Consider the following 27286-nt stretch of genomic DNA (forward strand, 5'->3'; position numbering starts at 1 on the left):
ACATTGTGGAATGGTTTCCTTTGCTGCTCTATAAACCTATGAATACTAAGGAGACCATGGTTTCTGTGAACTGATTATTTTGAGACATCTTTTGAAAATGAAACAATTGCGTGAGTTTGAGGAAGATAAAATTAATTAACTTTTTACTGTTTTTTTTTTAAAAGGAAGTCAGAGTTGCGTTAATATATATATATATATACTTTTTTGTAAAAAAAAAAAAAAAAACCTAATTATGAGAAGTGCCCTTTATTTCACTTGAGCCCCTGCCCCTCAAAATGTCTGTGCACGTCCCTGCTGTCCTCCACATGTGGCATGTCAAACTGTCTCGAAAGGGCATCAGGCTTGGAGTTCTTTGAGCCTGGTTGATAAGAGAGAATGAACTCAAAGCAGTAAAAAAAGAACCCATTGGGCCTGGCATGGATTCAGCCATTTAGCCTCCTGGATGTATATGAAGTCCCTGTGATCATTCCAAATTACAAATGGGTGTTTGGCCCCCTCTAGCCAGTGTCTCCATTCCTGCAGTGCCAGCTTCACCGCCAACAACTCTCGCTTTCCTATATCATAATTAATTTCTGCTTGAGTGAGTCAACATGAAAAAAGCACAAGGATGAAGCTTATTGTTCCTCTTGGCCTTTTGAGAGAAAAAAAACACAGCTCCCACTTTGAGGCATCCAACTTCTACTACAAAAGTCAACTCTGGATCGGGGAGAGTCAGGATGGGTGCAGAGGTGAAGCAGTGCTTGGGCAGCTCAAATGCTTGATTAGCCCTTTCTGTCCATTGAAATGGCCTTGAGGTCTATTTTGGTAAGGGCTGTAAGGGGTTCTGCAATAGAGCTGAAATTTCTTATAAATCTCCTATAAACATTTGCAAAACCAAGAAAGTGCTGTACCTGTTTTACAGAGCAAGGCTGAGGCCAGTTCAGAACTACATGTGTCTTTCTCTTTCTGTGGCAGACAGAGAGAATAGTCTCCCTCGAGGAGGACAAGTGCCAGGATGAAGTTCAATGGCACAATCGTAAGGTCTATAGGGTGGAAGAGAGGCAGCACATTCCTTGCTGAACACTTCACAGAGGCCTGCATACTCTTAGGGTATACGGGATAACTCGGGAAAGGCAGAGAGATCTGTAGAAGCCACTTGTCTCAGTCCAGAACATTTACATTTAATCATTTAGCAGACGCTTTTATCCAAAGCGACTTACAAATGAGAACAATAGAAGCAGTCAGGACAACAAGAGAACAACAACATTATACAAGTGCCATGACAAGTCTCAGTTAGTCTAATATAGAACGCATAGCCAGTTAAGTGTACATTAAGTGTATACATTAAGTGTATAGCCAGAAATAGCCAGCATCTCTGTGGATGGGAGTGGTGACTTTAGGGTGATTTTCTAGAGTTTAGGGAAGTTTCCTTGTGGCTCAAGAGAATGACAGAGAGACAAGCCAGACACACAGTTATGCCCCCACTCACTTATCTGGTTGGAAGACCAGTCAATTTTTGGATTATGTAGAGCAAGCCAAGGATACCCAATGATCAAAGGGAACTCAGCAGGAATAATAATAATAATAATAATAAACTTTCTCTTCTCTTTGTGAACCTACTTGAAAATGGAGGAATGTGGTAAACTGGCTTACCTGGCCAGAACCTATGAGCCTTCCGTTCAATGCGTTAACAGTCAGAGGATTATGGAGAGTAATAGGCTGAATCTTTAACTGTTCAGCTAATGCAACATCTATGAAAGCCCTGAGCTCATGAAGTTCATTGCCCCAGGAGATTGAGACGTCAATTGAAAGGCCCAAAGCTGCTGGTCGGGCCTCAACATTTAGGTATAACATTTAATATTTAGATTTAACTATTTAAAATATCTCTAAGTTGACAAATATTGTTGTAAATGTGCTAAAAATGGACTGTCAAAAATTCATACCAGTTTTTTAAACATTGTTTGAAGCTAAATGTTACAATGTTGCTGTTTTTTTTTAGCGTGAGCCGCTTTACAAATGGCGCCCCATAGCAGTGGACTTTCTGGAACTGGCAAAAATACAAAGCTCGTGGTAGCATCATGCACTGCAGTATCAGTGAGAAAAGTGCCAGAATTTGGTGGAAAACATTGTGCCACTAGGAAAGAGCTTGATCTGGGTTGCCTAGAACATCATGTTTGAGTTAAATTGCTACCTGCAATTGTTCCCTAGGATAGCATTTGAGCAGGTTGCCTACTACTGGCCAAACAGCAGTTTTACCTTAATGTTTATGGATAACTTTCTGGAGAGAACTCCTTTACATCTATTGCCGGTATGATGATCACGTTCGTTCATTTGTGTCAGAAGAAAACTGGTCACCCTGCTATGTTTAATAAGTTAATGTATTGTTCAAAAATCTGATTATGAAATTGTGTTGTTTATATTACTTTCAAAAATAAAAATGTGATAACAAACAAATCTAAACTAACAAATTCCAAATAATATAATTTACAGAGATCAAAGGCAGGAAGGCAACATGCAGAACACATTTTCTGCTTGGTCACAGTTTCATCTCTCTAGTAAAATAATTTTTATAATGTTTTCCTAGTTCTATATTATGTTTCCCCCCTCATTGTGTTAACGTTCTTAATTTTTAATTGTCTGTTTATTTCTCTTTATGTCTCAGATTGATTTGCTGAAACAGGAAGTAGTGAAGAAAGAGTCTGAGTCGATGGCACTGCAAACTAAGCTTGACACAATGAGCAATCAAAACTCGGACTGCAATCAGCACATAGAAGTCCTGAAGGAATCTCTCATAGCCAAAGAACATAGAGCTAATATCCTTCAGGCAGAGGTAAGTATTTCCATAAAACATAAATGTACACACCTCTGTCACACTTTTCACACCCGTAAATAACAGCATTTGACTGTGATGTCATTTTTATTTTGATATCAAAATCTTCAGCTTGCCCTTTATGTGGACATAATCTCTAAAGCTCACACGGACCACTCAATAGAGTTGTGACGTTCGCGAACGAACCGATTCTTTTGAACGGCTCATAAACATGAACGATGGGGGCCGAGTCGCGGCTGGAGGGGAGCCGTTCTTTCTGTCGTTCTTTTTTCCTATGCGTGTTTCACACAGATGCACACAAATGAGCTCCTCCGCGAGACAGAACAGTTATAGGGGGAGGGGCGCACCCAGCGCAGGCAAACCCTTTATAGCGTGATGATATTAGTTATTAGTTGTGCATGTTCATTGCAGCCCACTTTGTTATTGTTCATTGACTTGAAGGGGCTGATGTCCTATTTGCAAAGTTTACAGTAGTAATAGTATGTAGTATGTAGACATTTCCATTTTATTTATTCTAATTTTATCTACTTTAAATATTTTTTGTTTTCTATCAAAATGTTCTTGTGTGGAAGTGTTTGTAGTAAAAGCTGTTTTGCACAGAAATTCATTGCAGCCGGCTTTGTTTTTGATGTTTATTCGTGAGTAGGTATTGTATGAATAACATAAGTCAACGTAGCTTTACACACACACACACACACACACACACTTTGTACTAAAGGTAAATCCAAAATAGTGATGTCACTGTCTAAGCAGAGGGATTTGTGCAACCCTATGGAATATAGTCCACACATGACAAATGAGGTAATAATCAATATTTCAGAATAATTCAAACTCAGATATTGGTGTGTGATATCTGTTTTAATTATTTGACTACAAATCTCACCTCATCATTCCTCCCAGTGATTATTTCCAGGATAAACTGAGATGCCCCCAAGCTGGCTTCTTAAAACTGACTAAATATGTAAAAGAGCCAAAAGAGCCGTTCTTTTGAACGGCTCTTTGAAAGGAACGGATCGCGAAGATCCGGATCCCCTCAAAGAGCCATAAATCCCATCACTACCACTCAAAAGGAATATGGAGTTTGAACGCATTTTCTGTTTTTACATAAATTAAATGAATGCAAAATATTTTAATTCTGACAGGACTGAGGGGGTGTCTATAGACTGTCTCTATATACAAAGAAAATATTTGTGTTTGCCGGGGTGGAGGGGGGGGGGGTGTTATTGTTAATGAGGAGAAGACATTAAATAGAAAGAACACTGTGTCTGAAAATCCAGTTGAGGCCAAAGCACCATAATATGAGAATTTTGATGTTTTTTTTTCTCTCCACATCACAGTGTAGCAGCTATGCAAATAGACACTGTCTAAAAACTGAATGGTGAGACTCTCAAGTGAAGAGTAACCTAACCCTCAGTTCTCACATTCTCACTGCATTTTTAATAGCCTGAAATGCTGTAACCTGCATGCCCTGCCTATATATTGGACTTGAATATATGTGTCTTCTAAAATAACAATAACAATAACCATCCTAAATTATGTAGTCATTAGTTTTTAACTGCACTATATCCCTCAATTATTTACCTGAAAAACAGGTGTGCAGGAATTTCTGGAACCTTTCTGAATCATAAGTCAGAGGGGCAAAGTAATTCAACTAACATTTTTCAGCAGGGGCATTCAGAGAACATTGAGGGCATTTGTTAGGGCCATATATTTTACTATGACCTAAAATCACTCAAGTCTGACAATTTACACCTATGCAATTAGACAAGATAGTCTGTGTGTGGGGGGGGGGGCATGTTTTTGTGACATATCAGGACACAACTTTGTATAATGACATGGGTATGACACAGGAATTAAGTCAAGTCACCTTTATTAATATAGTTCTTTAAACAAAATACATTGTGTCAAAGCAACTGAACAGCATTCATTAGGAAAACAGTGTGTCAATAATGCAAAAAAAACTACTACTACTACTACTAGTACAAGGAGAGGGTGACTTATGAGGACATAACCCATGTCCCCATTTTTCAAAACGCTTATAAATCATACAGAATGAGTTTTTTGGAAAAAGTAAACATGCACAAAGTTTCCTGTGAGGGTTAGGGTTAGGTGTAGGGTTGGTGTAGGGCCATAGAATATACAGTTTGTACAGTTTCTGTCAGCTTTAAAAAAAAAAAAAAGAAGTGAAGTGACATTCAGCCAAGTATGGTGACCCATACTCAGAATTTGTGCTCTGCCTTTAACCCATCCGAAATGCACACACACAGAGCAGTGAACACACACACACACACTGTGAACACACACCCGGAGCAGTGGGCAGCCATTTATGCTGCGGCGCCCGGGGAGCAGTTGGGGGTTCGATGCCTTGCTCAAGGACACCTAAGTCGTGGTATTGAAGGTGGAGAGAGAACTTTTTTTTTTCTTTGTAGTGAAATCATCCATAGTCTAAGTGACGTGCATCCAGACACATACTATAGACAAGGATATGACAAGAAGTGTTCTTTCTTCCAGGCCCTCAAATATAATTATATGTACCAGGAGTCTTCTATAGGAAAACCAACATAAATTATATGAAAAAAAATATTACGATTATAATATATATATATATATATATATATATATATATATATATATATATATATATATATATATATATATATTACGAAATATTAAAGGGATACTCCAATTTTTTTGGAAATAGGCTCATTTTACAACTCCCCCAGAGTTAAACAGTTGAGTTTTACTGTTTTTTTAATCCATTCAACCGATCTCCGGTTCTGGCGGTAGCACTTTTAGCATAGCTTAGCATAATGAATGGAAGTGGACAAGACCATTAGCATTTCTCTCAAAAAATTTACCAAAGAGTTTTGATATTTTTCCTATTTAAAACTAGACTCTTCTGTAGTTACATCGTGCACTAAGACCAACGGAAAATGAAAAGTTGCGATTTTCTAGGCTGATATGTCTAGGAACTATACTCTCGTTCCTGCGTAATAATCAAGAAACTTTGCTGCCGTACCATGAGTGCAGCAGGCGTAAGGATATGACTGAAAATAGGCTACCTTCCGTCAACATAACCAACGTGACAACCTGCTTGCACAGGGAGCGTGCCTTGTAGCATGGAGACATTTGTGAGAGACGATTCAGAGGACATATACTTTGGTTCAGATCCCGAACCGTATCTATTTGAACCGGAATATACTGAAGATGAGCTTTTGGAACATGAAAGGCAACAAAGTATGGCTGAACAGACTGGGACAGAAGGGAGTAGGAGAGCAGATTTGAACTGGTGGTGTAAGTGTGGGGCTTGTCAACCCATGCCGACCGAAAGTGAGTGCCTGTGTTGTAACGAGTGGGAACAGGTTTTGCCATCAATGGCAAGGATCGATCTACCTGATGAGGAAGTTGCATGTGTCGCAACATCCGAGGACTTCTTAGCGATGCTGCATCCTGCCGTGGTCGATTTTTTTTTCCGGTTAGACAAAATAAACTGGAAAAAACGTCCCGTGCCGAGTGGACCTGACGGCCAGCTATCGTTAGAGTAAGTGATTCCTGCAATCATTTACAATGCATGAGTCAACGATTTAGAATGCATTCTGTCAGCATGCATTTTCAAGCTTATATTTATAATGTGTTATCTTCTCAGTCAATACAGGTTGGTGTCGTACCGCATTATTATGGAGTGGGCCCTGAAGGGAGATACTTTAGGAAAAGGCAACCGAAAACCATTGCCATCGTGTGTGGTTGGTGCCATTCGCCGAAAATATCCATCAGAGTCAGGAGTTTATGTAGGATTTCAAGAAGCAGAAGATGCAATAAATATACTATAGGTACTGTTACTGTTGTGTAGGCCTACATTTCAAGTGCTCTGATTTTATGGCTTCTTACAGTTCTAATACATTTTTGCAATCTGGTGGATTATAAAGATTATATTCTGTTTTATGTTGCACAAGCTTTGAGTGTGAAACATATGTGTTCTTGTGCTTGTTAGTTATGTTATCAGTAATAACATTAGTCTGTTTAGACATTTACTCATCTGACTGTCAGACTTTACCATATTATTAACTCTCACAGATGTGAGTTGTCATAATTTGTCTAAATAAAGCTTTGCCTTCATGTACCTAGAAAATAAGTGAAGCCTTATTTTTTTACATGACCTACAAACTTATAGAAATACAGTATAGCAACATTTATATTTGGTTTTGTTTAGTTTTGTTGTGACCATATGCACAACATGATATCTAACATCTTTTACTTGTAAAATACATGTAAAATACATAAGCCTAGATGATGTTTACAAACCAAAGGGCAATCACAAATTGAGAATGCAATCATTTATTTAACTGTACAATAAAACAACAAACTATACGTATGCATATATGATGTGAAGTCACAGTGTATTCTGAACGATACAAGGTCTATGGGGAGTTAGCGGGTTTGTGTTCATTCTGAGTTTCAGATGGCAATCACAGCTTCTCTGATGGACCTTTGAACCTTGAGGTGTACACTCTTAGGACATCTTCCTTGCTGGGTTTTGGCTGTAAGGCGATGTTAGCTGCCAGATGAGGTATTCTGAGATGGGATGACGAATCTTTGAATTTGACAGTGGGATCCAATCGTCTTTCAATCACTCCTTCCATGAGACCTTTTATGAATGTTTGTGTTGTCGTCTTATAGATGGGTCTGGCAATCCACTGCTTAGACTGTCTTTGATAGACAACATTGTGCCTTGGGAGGCCTGAAATTATACACCCAGCAGGGTATTGTGAGTTAGTCTGTAATGGTTAGGATATTTATGATGAATTTATAGGCCTTTTATACCAGCCCATTTTTTGTTTTACTAAAAATGAATTTGCTCAGTCATACTGTATTTATAAGCCAAGAGATTATGTATCGATAAAAACTGTATGGTAGTAGAAGACCTTGGCATTTTGTAATATTTTTATGCCTTACCAGCTGCTGTTGTTGCCTGTTCACGCTGCGTAGAGTGGTTTTCGTTGTGGTCCATAATGGCCAACATTGTGCGTGCCTGCATCGTTGAATAATGAAAGTGTAGACGCTTTGGACAGTATTTCAGCAGGGCGTTATGAAAGACCTCGAGTTGTCCTGGTAAAACAGGGAAAAAAAAATTAATAACTGTGTGCATGTGCGTGATCTACGCAGGACTGACATTGTAAGGACTGGGGTCAATTCAATATTTGTGTCTTTTGAAATGATTAGAAGGACCATAATAATTATACATTTTATATCACTTTCTCAGACACTTCCCACTGAAAGTAAATTTAGTTGGCCATTACACTACCTGCACATCAAACCTTTTCGTAAACATACCTGTGTGTTTGAACAGCGTCATTTGCTCCAGGTCTTTCAGTAGACGTGCATCCACCACTATTTCAATCAGGGCTTTGTAGGCAGGGGAGTCCACGGACAACCATTTCTTCGTCCTTTGCTGCTCTCTTGTCAGCTCTTTGTGGTAGCAATTGTACTCCATGCCATTTTCCTCCCAGCGATGGACCCCTGAGATATGATGTAGTATTGATTTCCATCGTCTGTGCAATTCCTGACAATAACATAAGAGGCCAGACAGAAAATTTCTTTAGTGATAACATTAATTCAAAGTATCTGGAAAACCCACTTTTTTGCATGATTTGTGATAACCAGCAATGTCACTATGCATTACACCTCTATACAGCATGCATAAGAGCAATCAATTAGACTTTCATTTTGTAAGGATTTGTGTGTGTATGATTGTGTACCATTGCATCTCCCTTGGATGAGCAACAGCTCCACCACATATGGTTGCTCACACTCCTCACCCAAGGAGCAAGTTCTTTGCAACTCTTTCGATTGGAAGCAGAAACCAGCTTCTTCTTTATTCCTGAATTACAAGGGTACATTATTATTGTAAGTCTATAGATTTTTATGCAACTATGACAACTTCCACTTCTGAGAAACCTGGAAATGTGAAAAGGTTGATCCTTCAATCTACTGAAATATGCATCTGACCATGACTCTCCCATCAATGCTTGCCTTTTTTTTTTTAAATGTGCATTGATATGGGCAATTGATCAGTTTTAAAAGTAAATTGAAATAGACAACACAGTAATACATTTTTTTAATTAATTGAATATGCCATTATGGCCATCATAGTAACATAAGCTATGTTATAAGTTAATTTATTGTTACTGAAAATTAACTCAATAAATTTTCAATAGATTCACACAATAAGTATCAACAGGTTGTGCTCTACTACGTAATAGACTAACCTTTTGCTACATGCCATGGATCAAACTGATGTATGATGTTAGGATACTCTTCTCTCATCAGTTTTCTGATGGATGGATGTCTATCCGTTGTAATCACTTTTATGTCAATGCCTTCATCCAAGAGCCTCTCCAGCCCTTTCCTGAAGCCCATTGGTTCCATTGCTACGGAACTTGTGGCCTGGGACACCTAGAGGGAACAATTTTACAGATTATGAAATTTTAGACATCATTTTTTAGTAAATTTATTCTAGTGTTGTGACCATTTGTTTACCTGAACCAGATCAAAACCAACTATCTGATTGGAGGAGTCATCCATGAAGGAATAGGTGGTATATTTGCATGAATGGCCTGGGCTGTCACTCCTCCCATCTCCGCAGAGCTGCACTCCCTGACCATCCTGAGTCTGGCAGATTAGTTGCGCTTTTATGATGTTTTCCCGCTTCTTGTATGCTGCTTCAATCACCGGAATGAGGTAGCTTGCCTGTATGTTGTAGTATGTCGTTTTTTGGGGTAGCTGCAAGTTCAAGAGCCCAGCCCAGTCAGCGATGTCTGTAAATGTTGCACCAGAGAAGAGTGTGGCAGCTGCTGCTAGTAGGTTATTTTCCGGCATTCCACGTGTGTTTGGACATGAATCCCAATGTCCAGTATGTCCGTTGTTGCATTTCCAGCTCACGTTGATTCTGCAACCAATTGTTACTATGGTCTGGTCTGCCTGAGAGATCAGAGCTCCACAAGTGGAGCATTTCTGGAAGAGCTCCATGAGTTTTGACTCATTCACAATCCACTTTTTCTCATTCCATCCTCATGGACCTGTGGAAGAGGTCGAGGGGCTTGTGAATGGAGCAAAACTGGCATCAGAAGGATCGGCAGCAGGCTCTGAACACATGCTGATTTCCAAGGCTGATGATGAACTGATGTCCATTAAAGATGTGTGTTTTTCCTGTTATTAACAATTCAACATTGAAATTGTTAGTTTCTCTTCCAGTATTTGTCTTCTCACATAGAAATGATTTGAACAAACAATTATTTGACTGTTCTCCATTGAATTTCATAATGCTATAGATAAGTGTCAGCAGAACAATGCAAAAAACTAATAATATTTTCATTATGGATTATAGATAGCAGACATATAACATGGACACTCACATCATATATTAAACTTTTCCTTGGACTGGACACAGCAATGACACTGGACGAAGATGCAGTGTCCTACAAATTATAGAGATTTCAAATAATTTTAGGAGTTTCATTCATAACACATTACAAAAAACTAGAACAGAGGGTAAAGTTTCATTTTCCTACCAGTTGTGTCCATGTGGGTGCCAGGGCAGCAAATGGCTTTGTGCATGTCACTGTCTGTGCTGGAGTAGTCAGCTGCAACAGTGAAGGAATTTTGAACTCCGCTGGAAGTTCTTTTGAAGGTCTGGATTTCTGAGGGGTTGACTGTGGTACACCAGCAAAAAGGCTGAAGAATTGCTCATGTTCAGGTAGATCCTGCTGTACAGGTAGATCCTGATGTACATCAAGCTCATCCTGATTGATAATTCAAAGAAAAAAAGGTTATTTCATGGAGGCAATACCTTTGAGATGCAAGCAAAAAAAAAAAAAAAAAGTCCAACACACCTGTCTTTCAACAGCATAGGTAATATGATATAACATACAATTCAATTTTAGGAAAAGGATGCTTGCAAGGTACTATAGAAACTGTTATACTATAGAAACTTTAGATAAACAATACCGAAAATTCCACAAGTTTCCTTTAATTCAACTAACTAATACGCTCACTTACCACACCTGAACTCGACCACAAAACTACTAACGTTATATAACGTTACTGTACAAGACAAATGATCGAGCAAACCTAGCACTCATTGATTGCATTTCACAGGAAGACAACGGCAGTCGGCAGTGCTTTTTCAATCAAGTGGTTCAAGCTAACAGAAAATAAATTTTTTATACTTACAGTCATGGGTGATGATGATACACTTGGACCTGTCTGTACTCTGAAGATTGTTGGGATGGCCGTATCCTTTAGACGCCGCACCGTACTGTCCTTGTTTTCTTTATAGTCATCTGCTCCAAAATGCTCTGAGCAAACACGCCATTTCTTGATCGTTTCTACCGGTGTTTTGAGATCAATGTTCAGAGCAGCCAACCATTGATTGTTTAGTTCCTTGTTGTTCACTGGTATTCTGTGAAACATGACGCCGGTAGTGTATCCTCTCGACTTACTATCACAGCCCTTTACTACGCACAGAACCATGGCTAATCGCACAGGAAAATCCACTAACTCACCTAATTTGCCGACTGAAACTACACAAACTTAGTCCCGGTCACGTTGAAAGTTACCGAGCCGGGAACTATTTTCAGGCACTGCGTCATATCCTTACGCCTGCTGCACTCATGGTACGGCAGCAAAGTTTCTTGATTATTACGCAGGAACGAGAGTATAGTTCCTAGACATATCAGCCTAGAAAATCGCAACTTTTCATTTTCCGTTGGTCTTAGTGCACGATGTAACTACAGAAGAGTCTAGTTTTAAATAGGAAAAATATCAAAACTCTTTGGTAAATTTTTTGAGAGAATTGCTAATGGTCTTGTCCACTTTCATTCTTTATGCTAAGCTATGCTAAAAGTGGTACCGCCAGAACCGGAGATCGGCTGAATGGATTAAAAAACGGTAAAACTCAACTGTTTAACTCTGGGGGAGTTGTAAAATTAGCCTATTTCCAAAAAAAGTGGAGTATCCCTTTAAGATTACCATTGTTAGGTTTGAATTTCCTCTAAAGGACAGTTTGTCATTAGGTGGATGCTCTACGTCTTCGTCTGGATGAGAGAGAGTCATTCCTAAACAAGAAGATCAAGCAGACCCAGGATCTTATAGAAGAGAAGGGAACACTGAACAGTGAGATGTGTGACCTGAAGGATATGCTGGAGGTCAAGGAGAAGAAGATCAACATCCTGCAGAAAAAGGTACACCAGACATATTTGAAATGTACCAGTGAGTATTGAACTTATGCACTTAATGATGAGGACAATGCATTTTGTCCCCCTCAGAAGCAGTTTTACAAACTGATTCTTTATTCAACAGTAGCCTACTGTACTAAGGTAAACATCTGTAGAAAGCCACATACTACACAGCTGCTGAAAACTTACTGGTTTATAATACATTTATGTATGTCCATTTGTGCAGCCATAGCATAATGTTTCATATGCATATGCAGGATGTCTTTATATTAGTAGCAAGACCAGCTAGATCAAACATAAAACTTTAGCATCACAAGCCACAGCCATATCACCCTTCAGCCCACGAATGGTTGCCCACTGAAGCCAAGCAGGGCTGAACCTGGTCAGTACCTGGATGGGAGACTCCTGGGTAAACTAGGTTTCTGCTGGAAGAGGTGCTAGTGAGGCCAGCAGGGGGTGCTCACCCTGTGGTCTGTGTGGGTCCTAGTGCCCCAGTGTAGTGATGGGGACACAATACTGTCGACAAGCACCGTCTTTCAGATCTGACGTTAAACCGAGGTCCTGACTCTCTGTGGTCAGTAAAAAAATCCCATGGCACTTCTCGTAAAGAGTTGGGGTGTAACCCTGGTGTCCTGGCCAAATTGCCCCCTTGGTCTTTGTCAATCATGGCCTCCTAATAATCCCCAACCACTTGATTGACTCTCTCTCTCTCTCCTCTCCACCTGTAGCTGGTGTGTGGTGAGCGCACTGGTGCCGTTGTCCTGCGGCTGCCATCGCATCATCCAAGTGAATGCTGCACACTGATGGTGGTTTGAGGAGAGACCCCCCACATGATTGTTAAGTGCTTTGGGTGCACAACAATACTCGATAAAAGTGCTAGATAAAAATGTATCATTCAGTCATTCATTCATCATTAACATGCTAAATGTTTATCCTAAGGGTTGTCATCATAGGTGGCTCGAGGACCTTTCTGTTTTTAATGAATCTCACATCAGTCAGGGAACTACAATACACGCAGTTCTAGTGTTATATTTTGCTTTACAACATAAAAGCTTGTGCTTTCAGTTTTTTGCATGATGATAAATTGCATTTAAATATAATTAACTTCAAAATCAACAGGTATTTCAGTGAGATTGTAACTTGTCACACCACTTGTTTTACTGACATAAATTGTGACTGCTCTTTAATGGGTTTGTGCATGGTCATGTAACCTTGTAAGTTGTGAGAAAATAAAGATTTGTGAGACTCATCCTCAGATTTAATCCTGAACTTGGTAAAACAAGTATCTTTATTTAAAATAGGTTTCAAGTCTCTAAAAGTCAACACAAAGTTAATAGATTCCCAAGGAATGGACATACCAGTGTACTACAGTATACAATGCATATACTGTACGTTTGGATATAAGGATCTACCAAATGCATCATTGTCATGTAAATAAAGTACATGTTGCTTCTCATTAAGTTAATTGCCAACAATCTCTTTCACACAGGTTGCCAGAAATACCAAATTGTCATTGAAAATCATTGATATCCAGATATTTGATTGTTATAAATTGCTCTCACTGCCTTTCATTTGTAGAGTGATCTCAATAACACACTTCTGAATTTTATTTCAAGAAGATGTGGTACAAATTGGGGCAGCTTAGACCGGTCATAATCTTGAATTTTTCAGCTGTTTCAGTGGTAAATCTGCATATATAACTGGAGCTAAACAATCTCAATTTAAACAAAAATACTCTCAGTTTAGAGTCCTGCAGAGAAATTCTTGTGTTTAACACATACAAATGCAATGCACTCCCAGTCCCACAGAAACTCTCAATTACTACCACATTCACATCTATTACATTACATTACATTTACACCCATATACAGTTGGGAGTTGACACATGTAAGAAAGAACTTGTTCAGTTCAATAAACTGTGTAAAGTATTAGTAGATGACGTAGTAGTAGTAGTAGAAGTGTGTTCCTGTCTCAACTGGTCCTGGCATGACACATTTATAGCTGGCCACAGAGAAAAAAATAGGCTACACACATTCTTCACTCAAGCAGAAGTACATATACTAATGTTTAAAAAGACTCTGGTAAAAGTTGAAGTACTGATTACACTTTTCACTCAACCTGAAGTAAAGAAGTATGGACTCTGACATGTACTTAAGTAAAAAGTAGCCATTACTACTGATGTGAGAAATGAACCTTTTTGAAGCTTAGAATCAATTAAATCAATTGCTTGTGAAGTGCTCGAAACACCACACACTGGGGAAACCTGCTGGTCAAAACTGTTTTAATGCAACAAAAACTCATGGAAAAATATGCATAAACATTTTACCAAAATAAAATAAAACTTTTTTAAATTTTCTTTTTTAATTTTAATGACAAATGTCGAGAGCACATTATTGTAGCATGAAAGCACATTAATATAATGAACGAGCACAAATCTGTCTGCTCGCCTGCGGCTTTCCTTTGCTCTTCCAAAAAAACGTACGCGTGTACTTAGATACATGCTGCTCTCGCCTATCTCTCCTCTCAAATCTCTCTGCTTATGCACTATAGATTTGAATTCTTTTTGCACCTGAATTAAACAAAGGTTATCTCTATGCACTTTTAAAAAGTAGTCTCAAAACAGATTTGTGCAGGGTCTTTCCTTGATTTTTTTTATTGCTGTATTTTTGTTTTAACAAACTAGTTATTGTGGCTACTTTGTTTCACTATATCTCTTTTATCTTTGTATTTTGACCTTTTCTGCAAATGAACATATGCATCTCTCTATAAAATATGCTACTTTGTAATTATTCTTAAACTCAATTCCTGGTGTAATACGTGCTGGAGTTTAAATCAATCGCACGACGAAGGAGACAGCTAAATAGTTCTTTTAATGATTTACAGGAGAAAAAGGGCACATGCAAAAACAACTTCAAATAAACGAACATCAATAGTGGACAAAGGAATAAAGGAGAACACAGACTTTTAAACACTGTGAATGTAATTAGATGGAAACAGAAACAGGTGTGGGGCTAATTAATTAACTAAACAAGAAAAGGAGCATGACCAAATAAGGAAACTCAGAAAGAACAGAAATATATAACTGTGACAGTTCGCCTCCTCCCGGAACGGTGCATCCCCGCACCGACAGAAATAGTCCAGTGGATGGAGGGTGGGGGTTCAGGAGGCGGGCTAGGGGCAGGCAAGGGGCAGGCAAAGGAGAGGGAACATAGTTGATGTGCCAGGGTGGAGTGGATGGAGAGAGGAGCCAGGGAGGAGCCCAGAGCAGGAGGAGCCAGAAGGTCATCAGGCCAGCCAGGATAGCGGCCCATGGTGGAGTCGACGGCATCATCGTCGACGACTGACCAAGGCGGAGCTGGAGGGACGAGGGAGCCCGGTGGAGCTGGTGGGATGATGGGCCATGGTGGAGATGAGGGAACTAAGTGCCAAGGCAGAGCCGATGGGTTGAAGGACCGAGGTGGAGTCCAGGGCTCTGAGTCTGGATGCGGAGACAGGGGATCATCATGCCAAGGCAGAGCTGGAAACTGGAAGTCCCGATGCGAATAAGAGTGCCCAGATGGCGCTGACTGAGGCTGAGCTGAGGGGCTGACAGGCACCAGCGGAGATAGGGTTGAGGAACTGGCTAGTTTGAGAGGAGGCGGGAGAGGGAGGCTGGGAGGGAACACAGAAAGACTTGGGCTGGGCAGAACCAGTGTAGACGCAGGAGATTCAGGGTTGGGCGGAACCAGTGGAGACACAGGAGATTCAGGACTGGGCGGAACCAGTGGAGACACAGAAGAATTGGGTAATGCCTCCACAAACCAATCTATTAAATCCATCTGGAAAATATCCATAAGTTCCTCATAGTATTGTCCAGTGACCAGTTGCAGCTCACCCTCAGTAGTGGGAGTGTGGGCGGGGCTTCCCTCCAAGCCCTCGATCTCCACCAAAACTCCCTCGGGAACGGACGATGATGCTGGCTCACGCACTTGGTCAGACACTGACCGAGGCTCCATGGCGACGATCGGCTCAGTCGCGGCGGGCTCAGCCTCTCCGTCTGCAGTGGGCTCAGGCAGTACTTCTGTGTAGCGGGTGACAGCTGGCTGGTCTCTGGTTCGGGAGTGGGGCTGGAGATATCCTACTCAGCGGGGAAGACGGTGAATGGCGATCTGTTATTCTCCAGCACCCACTCCATGAAAGCAGCAAAATCCTCTTTGGGACCGTTCGCTGGCAGGCGTGCCTTACACCGCTCGCTCAGGCCGTGATAATAAAAAGCACAGAGCGAGCGGTCTGGGAAGTGGGTAAGGCACGCCAGATCGAAAAAGTCCCTAGTATGGTCCTCCAGTGAACGGTCCAACTGCTCCAGGCATAGGAGTTGGACAGCTGGTAAATCCATACCGGTAGGGGGGAAAACAAAACAAAAGGGAAAGAAAAACACTGCTAAACTCACTTTTTTGGTCCGCTATTCTGTAATATGTGCTGGAGTTTAAATCAATCGCACGACGAAGGAGATAGCTAAATAGTTATTTTAATGATTCACAGGAGAAAAAGGGCACATCCAAAGACCAATCAAAATAAACGAACATCAATAGCGGACAAAGAAATAATGGAGAACACAGACTTTTAAACACTGGGAATGTAATCAGATGGAAAATTAACTAAACAAGAAAAGGAACATGACCAAATAAGGAAACTCAGAAAGAACAGAAATCCATAACTGTGACACCTGGAGGGCCACAGCTCTACACAGTTTAACTCCAACCCTAATCAAACACACCTGATCCAGATCAAGTTCTTCAGGATTACTAGAAACTTCCAAGCAGGTGTGAGTTTGAGCTGGTTGGAGCTAAACTGTGCAGAGCTGTGGCCCTCTAGGAATTGAGTTTGAGACCTCACTATATAAACAAAGCTTAACCAATCAGACCTCCACAACTGAACGATGAAAATACTATGTGAAATATAATTGGCTGACTGAACTAACCTGGAATTCTTTTGACAATCAAAGACAGATCTTTAATTTCTTTCCAGTTTAATGTTATTTAGCAATGCCAATGAAATGTAGCCTATAGAAATGGCCAGGAATTGGGTGCTTGGATGATTTACATAACCTAAAGGCTCTAAAGACTTTATAGAAAACATCAATGTTATGTCATAATATGTCAGACAGATAGATACCTCAACTGAATTTAAAAACATTGTAATACATTTTCAGTTGATGATGGCAATAATAAGTAACAACTCCTTAAATAAAATGCAAAAATAGATGTAAATGATGCAATATATAACAATAAATGCTCTAATATCATTCCTGTTAGGCAGGCCAATTTGCTGCCCTAGGCAAGATTTTACCTGGCGCCCCATGCATCACAGCCCATTTCACCCTGTCTTTGTGTTCATGATTTAGCATATATATATATATATATACATACACACACACACACACACACACACATTACAGCAGAACTGTTTCCAACACTCATAATAAATCATCATATTAGAATGATTTCTAAAGGATCATGTGATAGACCAGATGTCACATGTGACACTGAAGAATGGAGGAATGATGCTGAAAATTCAGCTTTGCATCACAGAAATAAATGATAATTTAAAGTATAATAAATTGAAAACAAATTATTTTAAATTGTAATAATATATCACAATATTACATTTTTTTCTGTATTTTTGATCAAATAAATGCAAGCTTGATGAGCAGAAGAAACTTCTTTCAAAAACATTAAAAATAGTAATGTTTCCAAACTTTTGGCCTGTACTGTATCCCCCCAAAACTGCACAACTGTAGACTAAAACATTAATAAAAAAGTGATAAAAAATGCGTCTTAAAACTGACATGATTTTACAAAATCACAGTCTGGGGACTCAGAACTCAGAACAACTGCTAACATTAAGTTTAAGGTAAAAATAACAGCCATGAAATTATAGTATCTTACTCCTATGCAATAAATTGTTCTTTCACTACATCTCTTTACCTCTGTCTTTATCCTCTTCTCTTCTTTTTGGCACTGTATCTATCGCAGACTATGCTCATTTATAATGTGCCATGTAAATTCGGCCTTCCGTCACAATCAGGAAACTTTCACCGTGTCTAGAACTGGCGCGAGCTGCCAGGCCCGTTTCTACGAGCTGTGTGTTAACAAAAGCAGTGCTGTCTACATTGGATGCGGCGTCGGGCACGCTACACAACAAATTACCAACAACTGATCGTGCGCGCGCTCTGTTTCTGACGCACTTCAAGCACTCGATGGGCGGGGGAAGATTGAAGAGCCGGACTTTTTTTTTTTTTTTGCTTTATTTGGTAGTATTTCGAATTAATGGTTTTTAAATAGTAGCCTATTATAAAAAAAATATATAAAAAAATAAAATAAAATAAAAATTCACTCGTTTACTCAGTCTGGCGCCCCTATGGATGAGTGGCGCCCTTAGCATTTGCCTATACCGCCTATACCGCGGGCCGGCCCTTTTTTTTTTTTCATTTCACTTAATATTAGCTACATATTCAATGGCACTCTTCTCTGAAAACATTAAATATACAGTTATATGACATTTATATATAATTACATCGTCTGCAAATGCATTACACCCATAGAATATAATTCAGTTGCTAATGTTATGGCAAATATGAAAATTTCATTATAGGTTTATATTTGGTTTTCAAATCTAAAGTATAGGTGTAGGGAATAGTGCATCTGACCCATATCTGAATAGTTCTGTCTTAATTCAGAGGATATTGAGATATATTTTAATCCAAGTACACTATATATATATATATATAAGAATAATATTATTTTTTAGATAAATCGTTTGACCAAATTGTTAAACTAAGTTGTTTACAAATCATTCAAACACCCGATTCATGTTTAAAATTATGACAAAATAGTATTAAATAGTAAAGAAATTACAGATCCATCTTTGAAATCTGATTGGTTGATAACTTTTGACAACGTTTAATTCAGGTGCGATAATAATTAATATCTATAGCGCATGAGAGAGGAGAGACACGATTTAAGTGCGCATACTACTCTCTCTGGGTGAGAGCAGCGTGTATCTGAATGCATGTGTCCAGTTTTGTGCCAGAGCAAAGGAATTACATGTATTCATCGGGGCCCTGGGAATATCTTTATTCTCAGCCATTTCAACATCACTCCCTCTGTCTAATCCATAACGTGAACCATTCTTCTTGCTCCATCTGAACTTCATAGACTAGCCCACAGTAAAGTACTGATTTCAGAAAACTCGTTACAGTACATGTATCAGTCAATTTTCATCTGGAAACACAGACGAGAAGGCTTTTGTTCTGAGCTGGCAATTTCGAAACTTTAAAGAAAAGCAGGAGATGCTTGGGCCAGTGGCCACTAGGCGGATAACCATTTAGGGCAGGGGTGTCAAACTCGGTTCCTGGAGGGCCGAAACCGAAAAAACAGGTTATGTGACTTAACTGGGTATGTTTGAGGATAAGGGAGTAGATAACCTCAGCTTTTGGTTCTAAAATCGGAGGTTACTTTCAGGGTATGTAAGTAACCATAGTAATTTTCTCTCTGAATATATCCTGCTCCGGAGCAACTTCTGTTCCAGGGTTAGTTCATTTCAGTGCACATGTGACGAGCAGACGAGCCTTCAGAGGGTGTGACAGATAGCGCACAATATAAAATATTACAATATGTTATATTGACTATTATATATATATTATATGTTAATGATGAAGTGATAATATAAGTAATAAATAAGGTAACATTATTCTTATATGGTTATTATTTATTTTATTGCCATATATAACAGTTATCTGTATAAATTATAAAACACGATGACAAGGTAATGTTTAATTTATTATATTATATATATATATTTATTTATTAAATTTTATATTATCATCTCACACATGGATGATTAGTTGGATCATGTGTGTTTAATTATGGTTTAATTATGGTTGAATCTAAAGGAATTGAGTTTGACAACCCTGGTTTAGGAGAACCTGGACTCTGTGATGACATCACAGGGGGTTAACTCTCCTCTTCTAAATGGCTTTTGTAGCTTTTTAGTAGTGTATTAAGGGTTAATGACTGGAATGCAGGCCAGTGAAGAGTAAGGGAGCATTAATGTATTTTGTCTTTTGCAGCAGTATGTTCAAAATAAGAAGGTTTTGTGTTTTATTGCAACAGTGCAATTATTCCATGTCTATCAGCTATGTTCGAATTTTTGTAGTATGGATAAAACAAAATATTGTCTCTTGTATTGCATTTTAGTGGGTTGCATGTTCTATTAAATAGTGGCTTAACATCAAGGAAGATGATCAACTGTAAGTTGCAGAAACATACAAAACTACTGCATCTCTGCTTTTTTTTTCCAATTTCGGCCCTGAATGGTACTGTACATATTGATTACATATATTTAGCCTCAGAATTACTTGGCAAAGGTTGTGAATTCAGAGATTATTTCTATCTTTGTCTCTCAGGCTGAGAACCTGCAGGAGCAGTTAAAAGACAAAAACAAACAGTTGAACAGTTTGGGGGACAGAATGACGTCTCTGCAAGCTGACTCCAGCAACACAGACACAGCTCTTATTACACTTGAAGAGGCTCTCTCTGAGAAGGTGAAGTATATATGCAAAAGAACTAGAAAAAGAGCATCAGTGTGCTCATTATTTACTGTCAGTTGTTACATCATACACATAAACATCAGACATCAGAAGGCAGAAGGCAGGCCTGTCAGATCCTGCTCCCAGAGGGCCACTTACCTGCAGGTTTTAGCTACAACACACCTACCTGTAAGTTTCTAGTGATCCTAAAGATCTTCATTAGTTTAGATTTGTGTTTAATTAGGGATAGAGCCATTTTGATGGAAGTTGTCCCTCCAGGAGCAGGATTATACACCCCTCCCACTAGACAGTTGGTATCTGGGAGGGATATTTCCTTATTGTTTTTCTCAAAAAGCAAAAGTGTTCCCTGTCATTGGTGCTAAATAGGTTTTGATGTCAGATAATTTCCCAGCTTTAATTTAGGCAAGTTCAGATTTTAAACGACCACAATCTTGGAGGAATGGAGCACCATCAGCTGCTGCCATATTTTTTCTTAATCAAAAGTGGATAAAAAATAAAAATCTGTATGCAAATGACTAACCACTACTTTATCTTCTGCAACAGACAGAAGAGGCACAAATGTATAAGAATGAAAATAAGGAACTGAAAAGCCAACTTGCCTCCCTACAACAGCATCTCTCAGAGAAAGAGGTATGTGAGAAGAAATGTCAGAGGACACCTAGACCTGGTTCTCTGCTTTTAAAACCTCACACCAGGCTCATCTGCTGCTTTCTAAATGTCATTGTTAGAATGTTTGTGTCTGACACATCCAGACACTTGCAAGCATGTTGTTCAGGTCATGTTTGTAATTTTGTTGGTGTTGGCCATTTCCTGTGACACAGACACCGTCAGGGGCAAATTGACCAAAGGGATGCACCACCTTTACTCAGAATTTCAGTCCAAAGACCTGCATTGTTATCAGTAAGCAACTGCTGAACAGTTTAACCTGGTGTTATAAAACACACCATGTAGTCACAATTACATGTTTAACACTCTGATAAATCACACAGTGGCTCAAGTTTTAATGTTTTGTCATAGAGAGAGAAAGAGAGAGAGATGAGGTTAGAATCTAACCACAGCCTATTTATAACAAATGAAAAAATTCAGGATGGAACACAATCCATTGCTAACTGTAAATGCAACAGCTCAGTCAAACATGTGCATTAAATACTTTCTGTGAGTGCAATTAATTCTTAGGGACTGCTCAGTATCACAATCCCTTGGAGTGCTTAATATTATCTTCAGTAATTCTTAGCTTTGCTAATTCTTCACTATACTTTATAGATGTTCTCATCTTCCATTTGCAAAATCTGTCCTTATTTTTCATCATGCTTGGACAATCTGTTTGAGAATGTTTATTTTATGTTATCTTGAGAATACAGGGTAACACTTTAGAATAATGTTCCATTGTCAAAGAATAACTACACAGGAACAAATAACTAATGTACTATTAACATTGTAGTAAAGCCATCTACTTCCTGCGGTTCAGGACTCACTGCTGCTGAGGCACAGAGGAGAATGAGCTTGTGGGGATCACAGGTGGATCTGGCTGATGGGTTTAGAGAGGGACTTTCCCTTTCGCACTCATTGGCGACGGATGAGAGAGAGCCTCGAGAGGATGATGTTATATCTTTAACTCTTTCCGATACTGAGGTTAGTGCTCTGCTGGGTTCTACCAGATGTTTGAGGATGGCAAAGAAGCTGAGGCTGAACCTTCTCAATCCTCCTGCCCTACGTATGTAGAGCTATTGGAGGTTATGGATCGCGCCACGGCAAAGTTGGAGGATAACCCCCTGTAGAAAGAGCTTTCTTTCTGTGGAGGAGACGTCCTCTCTTAATCTCCCTCCTTGCCATATAAGCCCCTTCAGGATATATCTCGCTTAAATGGCAAGGCATATACAGCAGCAGGTCAGGCTGTGGCTTCATTACACACGATGGCAGTGCTTCATGCATATCAGGCGAGGGCCTTTCTCCTGATCAGCAAAGCTGTGCCATACCACAGATCCCTCTCTCCATGCTACCGCCTCCGCCATGGGCGGGTCTATGGCAGCCAAGGGGGTAACAGAGAGACATCTGTGGGTGAACCTGGAAGACATCGGGAACAAAGAAAAGGCTTTCTTCACAATGCTCAGGTTTCACCTTCCAAACCTTCGATACCTTGGTTGAGATGGTAATCGAGAAGTTCAGGGAGGCGAAGGCACGCTCAGCTGCTTTCAGATCCTTCGTTCCACAAAGGTCCAGGTCTGAGCCCGAACAACATAGGGGTCTCTATCTAAGGATCACAGATGGGCACAGAAGGCTAATGTCACAACTCACGCCCCCCCCCCCCCCCCCCCTGTGGGTAGGGGTAAAAGGAATCGTGGGTCACGGGGAGGTAGGCAAGGGATGTGATCCAGATGAGGCATTAGCATTCTGGTCCGAATCAGAGCGATACCTAGTATCTACTCATTCTCTTTGGGGGTTTTTTCATCTGCCCTTATCCTCACCTTCCTAATTCCCCTGTAACCAGCAGCTCTCCACCTGACCGAGGTTAGATGGGAACTTCTTGCATAACAGTCTCCTATGCTGGACCTATTATGTTTCGGTTGGTTCTATGTTCATAGTAATCAACTTACTGATGGTCCCAGACTAAAGGGAGCCGCCCTTGAGTGGGGCTCCAGCGCAGGAACCAGGGTGGGTCAGTATGATCCATTCTGTATATACTTGTATATGTATCAAATTGTTGGTGGTTATGTGTGTACTAATATTCTTTGAGTTTCTTTCCAGTCCTCAATTATGGTGTTTACTAAACACGTACTGCAAAGAATTTCATGGATGTCCGGCCAGGTCACCCTGAGGGGCTTCCTGGCTGCTTGGTTGTTGCTGACGCATCAAGTGGGAAGTGGAGGTGGTAGTTCAACAATTCTGGGAAGAGAAATAAATCCTCTGTGGGACATTGGTGGTGCAATTAATCGAGTCAGACGTAGCAGTTGACATGGCTTCCTCCTATTTTTCTTCGGGGAACCCAATTGATACCACGTAAGTGACCAAAAGGGGGAAGGAAGCCCACATCAGTATATGACACGGGGGAGGGGGATGGGCCTGGACAGAAGGAGGCACTTAAGCAATAAGCTCGCCACTGGACTTGCCAGTTTCTACCTCCCTAAACAGAGGCGGCAGAGGAGGACTGGTGAAAGATAAGGTTTAGCTGCTCATTGAGCACGTGGGCTATCCATGTGTGGTGAGGCTTGATGTTCATCTCCTCGCAATGAGGACAGTTGGGTTCGACAATTGCAGCTTCCTTGTGGGCGTGGCCAAGGCAAAAGAGACATGAGCTATGTCCATCTGGGAGCTTGATAGGTCCCGCACAGACGTTGCAAGGCTTGTTTGACATTGATTGATCATCAATCTGACCGGAAAGCTTGAGAATAATCTTGACAAGTGGAAGAGAATATTCCACTTGTTCGGCGATGAATCGACGGTAAGAAAGGCTTCTAGTGTGCAATATGAAGGAGAAAGATTCAGAGGAAATGGCGACAAAAGACGCATTATATAGGGTCAGTGCTGCACCCAGATTCACATGCTCGAATAAAACTGGCTATAGCAAAACAATAGCATTATTCAATCAGGCTTCAGTATTTATAAGAGAAAGGTGTTTCCCCAATGTGTCAGCATCTGATGTGATGTTGAAAGACTGATATTGACAGGGAGCTCAATTTTGGATGTCGTGAACCACAGATTATTTAAAGGCAAAATATGGAAATCAACTGCATGAGTTTAACTCAATTTGAGTTAATGTAACAGGTAATATGCCAACTTACTACCGAATTTAAGAAAAGGCTGTATTTAATTTTGCAGTACAGTCATAACATACAATATAGTACAAACACATTACCTTAATTTCATAATTTAATTACCTTAAACAAAGTATTGTTGACCATATAGATTCAGAGCTATTCAATTAGTTAATTTGAGGGCCAGATTATCAAATTGAAAATTTGAAGGGGGCTAAGGGGGTAGGGGCCGTCCCAGTCACTTTCTAGGGGGCCTTTAAATTAGAAATTAAAATTAAATGCATATTCAGCAGTAAAATGAAATACTATTACCAACAATATCTATAAAAGATTAACAATAGTGCTGTCTGTCAGTCAATAATAACAAAAAAATACTCTCCAAATTAATATAGAAACAACATAAAGAAGACTTTAATGTTTTTAATGGCATCTTTTTACTAATGTATTATAAATGAAGAGCAGTATCATTGATACCAATAGTATTACTGACAAAAATTTAAATTTTCTCTCAATTTTAGCCATGAAAGACATTTAACATTACAGTATAATTGAAAGCCATTTTTTCAACATTTAATATGCTTTGAAAAATAACAACTTTTTACTTAAGTAAAAAATAAAATCTTTAACCCCAATTTTAAATACAATTGATTTATGACCCCTGTAAGCACTCTTGGAGTGCGATTATCTCATGTTTGGACGACAAAACTGTCCCGTTTATAATTCTATTGTTCTTATGAATCAAGCCTTTCACACATCTGTCAGGGATCTGGCAGTTCCGGTCCCTGCCAATCAGCAACGATCCCAGTCACCTGATTATTAACCAGCCACACCTGCCACACATTACCTAAACCAATCACTACCAGTATATAAGCAGTCACCCGCACCACAGATCCCTGTCAAGCCTCCAACAGGAACAGACTCATCCCTCTTGTCTCCTGAGCTCTACTTGCCAAGCGTAACGTATATTCACCTTTTGGTGTTACACTAACCTGTGTCTTTGTTCTGCTGGCCTCAAGACCGCGGATCACCAGCTCATTACCTGTGATTCAATGGTCGCTGAAATCTCCTATGATTACCCTGAGTTGATACTGGCTTCGGCACCTAAGGAGAAAGAGAACGTAGTGAACGATCTGTGACTATGGCTTTGACGTTACAAGAACGCAGCAAACTCACCTGTCTCCATGTGACTCTCAGAGTACCTATATCTTCATTGGAGATTCAATGAGCACTTGAGGACAAGGATTCACCGCACACTTGTACATATAACACTCAATAAATCACTGTTCTGAATTCACCTACCTCTGTCTCCCGAGTATATCCTGACAGAAGGCTTGACCCAACAAATACAGGATGAATTCAGCACAGTCAGAGGATAGCACTTCCGCCAGTTCGACTCCCACGTTGTTGTATATGGCAAGCTCGATATCGCGTCCAGCTCCCTTCTCAGGCAGGGAGGAGGACTGCAATGGGTTCTTACTCCAATGCTCGCTTGCGCTGTCAGTATCCTACGGAGAGATCAAAAATCTTGTTTATCGTACAGCAATTGTCTGGGCCAGCACTGAGATGGGCTGAAGCGCAATGCTTCTAGGAATCCACAATCACCGCCTCCTTACAGAACTTCATCGGTCATTTCAAGGAAGTGTTTGGACGCCCGGTGGGGGATTCCTCGGTCAGTGATCAGCTCCTTAACTTACGACAAGGAAAACGAACCATCTCAGAGTACTTACTCGAAGGGTCGCATATACTCCCTGTCCATCCCAGAACAGAAGGCGATGAAGGAGAACGTTGAAGAAGCCCTTAAACAGGGATACATCCGACCATCCACTTATCCAGCAGCGGCTAGTTTCTTCTTTGTTCCTAAGAAGGATGGAGGATTAAAACCCTGCATCGAGTACAGAGCTCTGAACAAGCTCACGTCAAAATTCAGCTATCCTCTTCCACTAATTCCATCTTCTCTTGAACAGCTCCGAGATGCCTGTATCTTCACAAAACTGGATCTGCGGAGCGCATACAACCTGGTCAGGATTAAGGAGGGAGATGAGTGGAAGACAGTGTTCATCACCCCTGCCGGACACTACGAGTGTTTAGTGATGCCGTATGGTCTTGTAAATGCCTCGTCAGTCTTCCAAAGTTTCATGGATGAGGTCCTCCGTGAGTATCTGAACCGTTTTGCTCTCGTCTACATAGATGACATCTTGATTTACTCACATAACGAAGAGGATCACCAATGTCATGTCATGTCGCCCAAGTGCTCCAACGATTAAGACAGGGGTAGGCAAGTTCGATCCTAGAGAGCCGCAGACCTGCAGAGTTCAGCTTCAACCTTAATCAAACACACCTGAACAAGCTTATCAATCCACTCAGGATTACTAAGGTACAGGGAGGTGAAGGGTTTTTTCAGGGTTGGAGCTGAAATGTGCAGGACTGCGGCTCTCTAGGACCGAACTTGCCTACCCCTGGATTAAGAGAATTCTCTCTCTATGTAAAGGCTGAAAAGTGTGTGTTTCACCAGCAATCCATAGATTTCCTCGGATATACAATCACCCGGGAAGGGGTAAGGATGGATGACCGGAAAACACAAGCGATTACATCATGGCCTACCCCAAAAACCATTAAAGAGCTCCAGAGATGCCTTGGCTCCGCAAATTTCTACCATAAATTAATCTACAACTATAGCATGATAACTGCACCCCTTACTTCTCTCTTGAAGGGAAAACCCAAGACCTTGCAGTGGAGTCATGAAGCTGAAAAGGCTTCCGGAAAAGAAATTCTTTGTTGAGGTAGACGCCTCCACTACTGGCTTCGGCACCATCTTGTCCCAATGTCCTGAAAATTCAACCAAACCCATGCCCTGTGCCTATTTCTCAAAGGTAACAGAGAACTCCTGGCAGTCAAGCTGGCA

At 40.3% G+C, this 27286-nt stretch overlaps 1 protein-coding gene across 1 annotated transcript in view; it reads left to right on the forward strand.

Annotated features, from left to right (window-relative positions):
* LOC132114649 (ERC protein 2) overlaps positions 1–24919 on the forward strand; it is a 54554-nt gene extending 29635 nt beyond the window's left edge. Inside the window, exons 3-7 of the mRNA XM_059522883.1 lie at positions 2642–2809; positions 11881–12048; positions 20489–20676; positions 21178–21262; positions 24842–24919. Coding sequence (XP_059378866.1) covers positions 2642–2809; positions 11881–12048; positions 20489–20676; positions 21178–21262; positions 24842–24919 — 687 coding nt within the window. The remainder of the gene's footprint in view (positions 1–2641; positions 2810–11880; positions 12049–20488; positions 20677–21177; positions 21263–24841) is intronic.
* The last annotated feature ends 2367 nt before the right edge of the window (positions 24920–27286 follow it).

Source organism: Carassius carassius, chromosome 34 (genome assembly GCF_963082965.1).
Source record: "Carassius carassius chromosome 34, fCarCar2.1, whole genome shotgun sequence".
NCBI lineage: Eukaryota > Metazoa > Chordata > Actinopteri > Cypriniformes > Cyprinidae > Carassius > Carassius carassius.